Source organism: Leuciscus leuciscus (genome assembly GCF_965113295.1).
Source record: "Leuciscus leuciscus genome assembly, chromosome: 8".
In the NCBI taxonomy this organism is placed as follows: domain Eukaryota; kingdom Metazoa; phylum Chordata; class Actinopteri; order Cypriniformes; family Leuciscidae; genus Leuciscus; species Leuciscus leuciscus.
In genome coordinates, this window is record NC_138732.1 from 4,079,446 (window position 1) to 4,089,686 (window position 10,241).

The following is a 10,241-nucleotide window of genomic DNA, read 5'->3' on the forward strand; positions in this document are numbered from 1 at the left end:
GAGAAGGAATGCGCGTGAAGCTACTGTCTGTGCGCGCTAGCGTAGCGGAAATAGAAACATGCAGCAAAGTTTTTCCTAAGTATCACGAGCATCCGTTTTTTATTTATTTACCGCCATCACAAACATGACCTCAAATATTACAGACGCAACGCAAGACGAGCTGATCAATTTAATATATCACCATTTAAAGGACAACGGCTACCAGAAAGCAGCACACGTGTTGAAAAAGCACGCGCCCAAGGTGCAGAAATGTTTATGCATGTGTGTGAGAGAGAGTGAGGGTGAGAGAGTGAGAGTGCATGTTCGTAAATCAAGAGACTGTGGGGGTTTTTTTGCATGCATTTTCAACAGAGGACAAATAAAGCTGTTGCATTACATCTGTCGAACCAAACCTGATGCATTCACCAACACCAATGTATTTAATTCAAATCAGTTCAGTCACACTGAAATCACTGCCTATCAACATCAACCGTAATGCAATTGAATGGTTAAAGCTTCATTTCTACAACATAGACTTTGCTTCATGAATGTGTGCATTACAAATGACATGAGTGGTAGAAAAGAAGCATTTTAAGCTTGTGCATGTAGTAAATGCACTTTTCCCTGTTTTATACTGATAGTTAATGGTGTTAGAGTACAGATAGAAGCACTAAATAAGATTTATAGTCATGCATCAGTTCACAGTGATCCTGTAGAGCTCAGAACTGTGATATGCACAGAATTCTCTCTGAATGCATGTGTAACTGTGTCTGTCAGTTGCAGGTTGAAACTGAAGAAGTGAAAGTGTCTTTGAGTGAGATCTTCCAGAAGTGGGCAAGGTAACACAGTGCATGCATGTCTCATATTATGGGCTCTATTGAAAAGCAATTTAAACTAATTTATAATTTTCCCCCAACATGATGTATTCAGCTCAGATGATGGAGATATTCCACCGGTGCCTTCTGGTATGTACATCATCAGCTTCACTGTCTAGTGTTTGTCTGTCAGAAGGTTCATCGGGACAAACTGTGTATTGTGCATCAGGGATGTTCAACAAGGGAGCGCTGTGGGAAAGTTGAGAGAAAAGCAGTGTAAAAAATGTAGAAATGAATAAATAAAAATGATTAAACTATCGTACAAAAATAAATTTGATTAAAACAATTATTTAAGAAATAATAAATTAATGCATTTTATTAGAATAACTTATAAAAAAATATTAAATAAAATTAATAGATTTGATTAAATTAACACTAAATTAATAAATACAACTTTATTTAAATTAATAAAAAGAAAAGCAGTGTAAAAAATGTAGAAATGAATAAATAAAAATGATTAAACTACCGTACAAAATAAATGTGATTAAAACAATTATTTAAGAAATAATAAATTAATGCATTTTATTAAAATAACTTATAAATAAATAAAAATGTATTTAAATAAAATTAATAGATTTTTATTAAATTAACCCTAAATTAATAAATAAAACTTTATTTAAATTAAAAAAAAGAAAAGCAGTGTAAAAAATGTAGAAATTAATCAATAAAAATGATTAAACTACCGTACAAAATAAATCTGATTAAAACAATTATTTAAGAAATAATAAATTAATGCATTTTATTAGAATAACTTATAAATAAATAAAAATTTATTAAATAAAATTAATAGAATTGATTAAATTAACACTAAATTAATAAATAACTTTATTTAAATAAATAAAAAGAAAAGCAGGGTAAAAATGTAAAAGATACATTAAAAACATAAAGTAACTAAACTTAAATAAACAATAAATTAATACAGTTGATTAAAATAGTTTGATAAAAAATAAGAAATAGCATATATATATATATATATATACACACACAATTATAAATAAAAATGCATCCTACAGTATGTAGAAAAAATGCAATGTAATAGATATTTTACACATGATATTACATTTTCACAGTATTATTTGGATCTATACAAGAAAATAAAATGTAAAGCTGTGTATATCCTGTGGATGATCATGTTTGGTGGTTCTTATTTAATATAAGCACTGATAATTCAAAAGGGGATCACTAATATTGAGTAACCTACAGAAAGTCCTCACATCCACAGGTGTTGAAACTCCTGAGCTCCAGAGTCCAGCAAAAAGACGGAAAGGTTCTTCAACCGGAGCCAAGTCTAAGATCACAGCTCCCTCTGCTGGTAAACCAGTCGTCGCTTTAATATCATCTTATTATTGTGGAATGTGTGTTTTATCTGACAGCTGTAAACATAAGCCACAAATCTGACAGTCTTACTTAACCACCTTGTAACCATCTGACTACATTTTTCAATATAAAAATATACAGTACAGGCCAAAAGTTTGGACACATTACTATTTTTAATGTTTTTGAAAGAAGTTTCTTCTGCTCATCAAGCCTGCATTTATTTGATCAAAAATACTGAAAAATATGTAATATTGTGATATATTATTACAATTTAAAATAATTGGTTTTCAATTTATTATACTTTAAATTATCATTTATTTCTGTGATGCAAAGCTGAATTTTCAGGATCATTACTCCAGTCTATCACATGATCCTTTAGAAATCATTCTAATATTCTGATTTATTATGAGTGTTGGACACAGTTCTGCTGCCTAATATATTTGATGAATAAAAGGTTAAAAAGAACTGCATTTATTCAAAAAAAATTAAAAAATTCTAATAATATAAATCTTCTTTACTATCACTTTTGATCAATTTAACACATCCTTGCTGAATAAAAGTATTGATTTATTTCAAAAAAAGAAAGAAAAAAATGACTGACCAGTCGTGTATATTGCTGTTACAAAAGATTTCTATTTTTTAAACATTTGCTTCTTTTTTTTTTATTTGTATTTTTTTATTCATCAAAGTATCCTAAAAAAGTATCACAGGTTATGAAAAAATATTAAGCAGCAGAACTGTTTCCAACTTTGATAATGAATCATCATATTAGAATGATTTCTAAAGGATCATGTGATAGACTGGAGTAATGATCCTGAAAATTCAGCTTTGCATCACAGAAATAAATGATCATTTAAAGTATAATAAATTGAAAACCAATTATTTTAAATTGTAATAATATATCACAATATTACATTTTTTTTCTGTATTTTTGATCAAATAAATGCAGGCTTGATGAGCAGAAGAAACCTCTTTCAAAAACATAAAAAATAGTAATGTGTCCAAACTTTTGGCCTGTACTGTATGTTATCAAACAAGTATTCATGACTTCAATAAGCTCATTGTTTCTACATTAAATTATTACATTGTTAAATTGATAAATTTTTTGCTAACTGTGATTTTGTATATGTACATTACCGAAATACATAACTAACCTCTATTAACAGATCATCTCTAAATTGTAATATGGACTCATGCATTTTCTGTAAAGCTGCTTTGAAATGATGTGCATTGTGAAAAGCGCAATACAAATAAATGTGAATTGAATTGAATTGAATTGAACTATAGAGTGTTTCTGTATGTATGTGTGTGTGTGTGTGTGTGTGTGTGTGTGTGTGTGTGTACAGGACTTAATCCAAAAAAACCTGTCGGCAACATTAAAACTTCAGGAACAGCGGGAAAATCAACGGTATTTGATTTCAACATGACCGAAATGTTTTATTCATTCGCCAAACAAACAAAAGTCTCCTGAAATATTCATCACTGATTCCACTGCACAGAAACAGAAGAAAAGTGAAACTGGGACTAAACCGAGGAAAAGAAAAAACTCCAGCTCAGAAGATGTTTTGGTTCCTCCATCGGCCGCTGATCCGGGGAATGAATCCGACTCGGACTCCAGTTTAGACGTGGATAAGTGGAGGAAACTGCTTTCTGAATTTTCAGGTGAGAAAAAACGAAATAGAAAGCATTGAAAGGCTTCATAACGCCTTGTCCTGCCGATGGATGAATCTCACAAACCCCCAAATCAACATGTGAATTGTTTCGTCTTATATATACTTTGCATTGACAATTAAGCTCTTTTTCATAAAAAGTAAGATTTTCTTAACGTCTTCTGCTCACCAAGGCTGATCAAAAATCACAGTAATATTGTGAAATATTAATACTATTTTAAATGCCGGTTTTCTATGTGAATATATAGTAAAGTGTAATTTATTCCTGTGATCAAAGCTGAATTTTCAGCATCATTACTCCAGTCTTCAGTGTCACATGATCCTTCACAAATCATTCTAATATGATGATTTGATGCTCAAGAAACATTCATTATTATTATCAATGTTGACAATATTTTAGTGGAAACTGATAAATTTTATTTCTCAGGATTCTATGATGAATATACAAAATTCTAAAGAACACCATTTATTCGAAAATATAATCTTTTGTAACATTATAAAGAGGTCAGTTATGTGATTATTATAATTTTTTCGGCCAAAGAGATCAGAAATAGATATTTTATATGAACGGATTAACAAATCAACTTGAGTTCCATAACTTTTTGTTGGCATGGTCTGAAAATCGGAGCAACAGCCTAAGAGGAGTTCTAAAATATACTTTTTTCCCCCCAAAATTCTAAATTGCGGAAAACGTTTCATGATGGAAAATGACGTCATAGGCTTCAATCGAATCGTCACGAGCCAATGAGGAAAAAGGAATTTTGTTTCTAGCCTTTATGGTTCAAAAGTTCAAAAAGCATATACATGAGTGCATCTTTGGACAGTTGGTGGCGCTAGAGGGATTGAGTTACAGACTCCAAATTTGCTATGATGACAGTTCAGACGGTCCTCTATCTTTGTGCCAAATTTCATAACTTTCCCGCAAGCGGTTCTATGGGATGCCATAGACTTCCAGAGCAGAAATGGAAAAATAATAAGAACGCCAATGTATACCATATTTTTTTCATTTGTTTTTGTTTTAGTTTCCTATTTTTCCTATTTTATTCTTACTTTAATCAATTTTGATCAGTATCCAACGTGTTGTCTCCTTTGACGCGGCTTGTGAGCTGGCCGTGATACTACAAACATAATAATCACTGCGATAATATTCCAATCATAGACACTTAAGCATTAGTCTATTTAAATCCAAACTGGGCTGGACAGTGTATTTCCCATTCATTTTGTGATGTAAGTGTGAAATGTGATGTGTTTTCATAAGATTCAAACAGAAATATGATCATAAAAGTTTGTCTTGTGTTACCAGACGTCGACAGAGAGAAAATGGACGTTCTTTCGATTTTGGACGAATCTTTTGGGAAGATCCCAGAAAGGAGCAGGGCGAGAAGGAAGCCGAGAACAAAAAAAACAAAAGAGGAAAACCAAGCCAAGAAGGGAAAGTCCGATACGCCAGCAAACGAAGCGACGGACAAATCCGAGGACATTTCTGTAACAACCGATGCATCCAAGACTAGTTCAGAAGAGCCAAAAGACAAAGACGCTGAAGTTTCTAAAGTCAAGAAAAGGACTAGAAATAAGAAAAATAGTAGCGTCTCAGCATCTCTTGATGTGGTTGAGACCCCCAAAAAAACTAAATCTAAAACTACACAGGATGAGACCGATGAAGCGGAAGGACATCATGAAACTAACGGACCTCTGAAAGGAACTAAAGAGGTTGGTGTATCAGATTCAGAAGCCATTAGGACTCCTAAAAGAGTTCATTTTGAACCATGTAATAGTTTTTCACAGCAGGTTGAGGAAAATGCTCGTAAAGATAACGGTACCTCAGAAACCAGCAGCGCTGACACTCCATCGAAAAAGACTAAAAAAAAGAAAGGCCTTTCTGAGGCCAGTGATGTTGAAACTGACAACAGTCCCTCAAATATTCAAGAAGTTAAGAAAGCTTCTGTGGAAACTCACTGTGAAGAAACCAACCTTACGACGGACCAATCAGAGATGCCTTCAAAGAAAGTGAAAAACAAGAAGTCTAAAAGTGTTGCGGAGCCCGTTCCCAATGAAACATCTTCTAAGAAGGGTAAAGCCAAGAAAACTGAAGTTCCTTCTGAGATTGACCAAGAAACAACATCTGAATCCGTTAACCCCGATTCTTCATCTAAAAAATCTAAATGTAAGACCATTGAAAGCCTTTCAGAAACAATTGAGTCTGAAACGCCGTCTAAAAAAGTCAAATGTAAGGCCATTGAAACAATTGAGTCTGAAACGCCATCTAAAAAAGTCAAACATAAGACCATTGAAAGCCTTTCAGAAACAATTGAGTCTGAAACGCCATCTAAAAAATCCAAAAGTAAGACCATTGAAAGCCTTTCAGAAGCAACTGAGTCTGAAACGCCATCTAAAAAAGTCAAACTTAAGACCAGTGAAAGCATTTCAGAAACAATTGAGTTTGAAACGCCATCTAAAAAATCCAAAAGTAAGGCCATTGAAAGCATTTCAGAAACAATCGAGTCTGAAACGCCATCTAAAAAATCTAAATTTAAGACCATTGAAAGCCTTTCAGAAACAATTGAGTCTGAAACACCATCTAAAAAGGCTAAAGTCGTGAAAGAACCTGGTGAGGTGGAAACTAGCAATAAAAAGCCCAAAACGGTCCCGTCGGACGCTGATCTCCTTCAGTTAGACTCTGCAAACAGCTCTTTGAAAAAAAAGAAAAGCAAAATGGCAGCTGATGGCGTGGAGATCCAGCATGACGTTCCTTCGCCTGTGAAAAGTCGTCGATCTCAAAACGACGTTGCTGATGGCTTGGGAAATGAGGAAACCTCCAGTCAAGAGCTAAACACTCTGTCAAAAAAAAAAAAAAAACACAAAATGGAGGAAGCTTGTGACGTCCCCGCCGCGCCAGAGGCCAAGAAAGACAAAGTGAAGGGCAAAAACAAGAAGGGTGAAAATGCAGATGCTCTTGAACCTCCTCCACCACCAGAAGAAGAAGAAGAAGAAGCAGCAATGAGCCTGAAGAAAAAAAGTGAGTAATTAAAAAATATGCATGGTTTTTTTTTACGCCATCCTTCAATTTCTTCTCTAATGTTCCCTCTCACGCTGAAATGATGTACAGAGAAGAAGAAGAGAGGAGAAGAAGCGGAGGGAATCGTCCCTGTATCTGCTCCAGTTGAGGAGCTGGTCGTGCACAAGAAGGTAAACTGCTGGATTGATGGTTGGTTTTGTAAATTGCGTGTTCAGAATGATGATGTTTTTAAAAGAAAATGCTGTTCTTCATCAACAAAAACTAACAGAAAATACCTATAAAGTCTACCGTATCATATTTGAAACGCATATTTGAAAATCACAATCTACTACATGCCTTCTGTTGTCTGATTAAGCGAAATCAAGGAGTTTATGGGGCTGTTTACACCTGGCCACTTAACTATAGCTATCCAATCGTGAAAAGACCAGGGGCCGGTTTCACAAAGCTATTTTAGACCGGTCTATAGTGTAGACTAGTCTAATGAAAGTTAGACTGTTTCACAAAAATAAAGTCTGACTTAATTTAGACCAAAAAAATTAGACCCCTTACCCCCAGGCTAACTCAGGTCTAAGACTCTGTTACCTTGGCAACCAGCAGTAACAATCAGTTACATTACAAACAGCCAAAAGAAAAGGGAAAATGGCTCATAATTTAAACATTTCTTCTTGTTACTACATTCTCCGCTAAATTTCCCAAGTAAAATGTCCTTGTAACTGTTATACTCCTCCAACAAACACATATTTTCCGCTGGGGTAAACTGCACTGAGCCGTTGAATGCGCTTACTCGATCCGCCATGTTTTTTGTTTTGAAAAGTTTCTTATTTTACCCAGAATGCATTGCAGTGTAGTCCTACTTAAGATAGTCAGAGTCTTAAGTGCTTTGTGCAACGGCATGAGTTTGATGTCTATCTGAAGTCTGACTATCTACTATATCTAAGCCATATCTCAAAGTCCATCTTTGTGAAACCGGACCCGGGTGTAAACGCCCTCCGAAACGCATTCGAGACGGATTTGAATCCGATCGCTCAAACCACTTCAGGAGGAGGTCTGGGCCGCATTCCAGACGAAACTAGACAAGTGTAAATGCATCTGGTTGTTGAATTTGAAACCACATTTGTAAATTGTACTCCTCCCAAAAATGCTAAAAAAAACACTACTTCGACGCTACTGCATAAAGATTTCTGCAGTTTTTTATCAAATGTTATTAAATAACAGTAGTCATAAGAATATTTCCAGTACGTCCCATCAGAGCAATCGCTCATAGTCAAACTTCGACGGCTGGTTGAACTGGTTGTTTCTGAGTCGGATGTGATACTTCGGCTGAGCGTTTTGCGTCATCAAACCCCGAACTAAAGTTCGATTAGTGAACCAGCTCCTATACTTCCTATAAGCCGACTCACAAGAACGATTCGTTCCAGAACCGAACATCACTAGATCACATGACTCGGGCTGGAACAAGTGCTGTTCTCAGCAATGGTTTGCTGACCTTTAAAGATGGTGCGGAAAGCTAAAGCTTGTATTATCAGATAATAATGTCTACCTTGGGTTGTTTCAGCAAGTGTATAGTGTAAATGCAGATATCGGATTTGGGTCACTTTTAAAACATGCAAAAGCTGGTCGTCATAATAGCAAACTAAATAATAGCAAATACTTTAGATATACAGTCAGATATACAGTATATTAGTCAGATTATTTTTTTAAATGGAACATTTTTGGAACCTTAAGAAAAATCTAAACAAAAGTGTGCATGTGTGTTTTTATAAAGTTTCATATTTGATACATCAGACTTTTATGTCTCATATGATATATATGTCGTCAAAAAAATCAGATATAGATATAGTAGAGTTTGGCGGTGGAAATGCACCCTTTACCCACATAAATATCTACCCTGGAAACCCAGAGTTCTCGCGAGAGCACAAGTTGAATTTGCTCGGCGAGTTACTCTGGTGTCTAGTAATGATGCTCATTAAATATGCCCCTCGATCTGAGCTGCACCAATCACATCGGGTTATCTGATATAGGCGGGCCAGAGGCGAGCTAAACAGATGAGGACAGCGCTGTGACGTCTAAGTCATTAATGAACATTGCAAGATGGCTATGGATGAACACCAGTTGTTTAAAACGGCTTTGTCCGCTACAATGAATGAGTTAGACTTGGCTTTTTATCTAGAAGAGGAACAGAAGACGGCGCTCGAATCGTTCCTTTGCAAGAAGGACATTTTTGCTGTTTTGCCGACCGGATACGGTAAGAGTCTAATCTACCAGATAGCTCCGCTGGTACCTAAGCGATAACTTGTTGTGATTGGTCGTAGTGTTATCCAATTGCGTGCAGTGAGATTTTTAAATGCAAGCTTGGTGCCGCCCCTCAAGCTGGCCGATTTAAATTAGTCGACGCCAGACCATTAATCTTTCAGATTTAGGTCTGGATTTCCAGGCTAATCAGCATCTGCACTAAACTCAGTTTGTGCCTCTGAATAAAACTGAGCTGTTTTTCCTCGGCGAGTTTGAGCTCCATATTCTCACTATATCATATGAGCCATAAAAGCCTGATGTATCAAATATGAAACTAAATAAAAAACACATTTTTGTTTAGATTTTGTCTAAAGGTTCCAAAATTGTTCCATTTAAAATAATACAAATCGGACTAATATACTGTATATCTGACTGTATATCTAAAGTATTTGCTATTATTTAGTATGTCAGGCTTTACAGGGTTAATTATGCCTCTGTTATGATTCTGTAATTGATATTCTGTAATAAAACTCCCTCAGATTGATTGAGTTCTGTGAGTAAATGACTTTTACCTCTCTTTTATTGTCCAGAAAAAGAAGAAAGAGAAACCGCTCATGGACTCAACCGCACATAATGTTCCAGACATCAGTTCTCAGTCTCACTGAGGAGAAACTTCTGACATAATGACCTGAACTCAATGCATGCTCCGCCCCGACTGTGAGGATCGTGTGTGTTCATGTGTGTGTGTGTGCAAGTCAGTGTTTGTATGTTTTATATTTTTATGGAGGTGAATTTTGAGAAATATTTAGGATTCTCTTTTTTGCTGTTTTGTTTTTCTATTTTTGATAACTGGACTTTGTGATGAAGAAGAATTTTATGTCTTTTGTATTCTTTTAAACGTGTTTTTAAAAAACAAATCATGAGAGCCATGAAAAAAACTAATCATGCTGTTTTATTTTCATTTTGGTCATGTGACAAGTTGTTGTCGTCATTCTTTTCTACAGGTACATTTAAAAAGTAATAAGTACAATTGTTTAGGATGAACATAAATGTCATTTTGTGTTAATATTTGTGACCATTATTAAGGGGAAAAAATGTATTTGTCTTATTAATATTTTTTTGTGGTTCAAAATACACAGATGATTTTATTTA

At 34.8% G+C, this 10,241-nt stretch overlaps 1 protein-coding gene across 2 annotated transcripts; it reads left to right on the forward strand.

Moving 5' to 3' along the window:
- On the forward strand, nt 1–10,241 carry tcof1 (treacle ribosome biogenesis factor 1). 2 transcript variants are annotated; one of them, XM_082176968.1, is made up of 9 exons: nt 1–241; nt 757–818; nt 910–944; nt 2,077–2,166; nt 3,518–3,579; nt 3,671–3,833; nt 5,145–6,857; nt 6,948–7,027; nt 9,680–10,241. In XM_082176968.1, exons 1-9 carry the CDS (start codon nt 125–127, stop codon nt 9,752–9,754), a joined length of 2,397 nt encoding a protein of 798 aa, XP_082033094.1. In that variant the 5' UTR covers nt 1–124; the 3' UTR covers nt 9,755–10,241. The 2 variants fall into 2 exon arrangements, with proteins under 2 accessions (XP_082033094.1, XP_082033095.1); XM_082176969.1 differs by having other exon boundaries at nt 763–818.

Coding starts and splice junctions, on each gene's coding strand:
- tcof1 (XM_082176968.1), top strand. CDS start 125: ATGACCTCAAATATTACAGACGCAACGCAAGACGAGCTGATCAATTTA. Junction 242..756: donor TGAAAAAGCACGCGCCCAAG/GTGCAGAAATGT, acceptor TGTGTCTGTCAG/TTGCAGGTTGAAACTGAAGA. Junction 2,167..3,517: donor GATCACAGCTCCCTCTGCTG/GTAAACCAGTCG, acceptor GTGTGTGTACAG/GACTTAATCCAAAAAAACCT.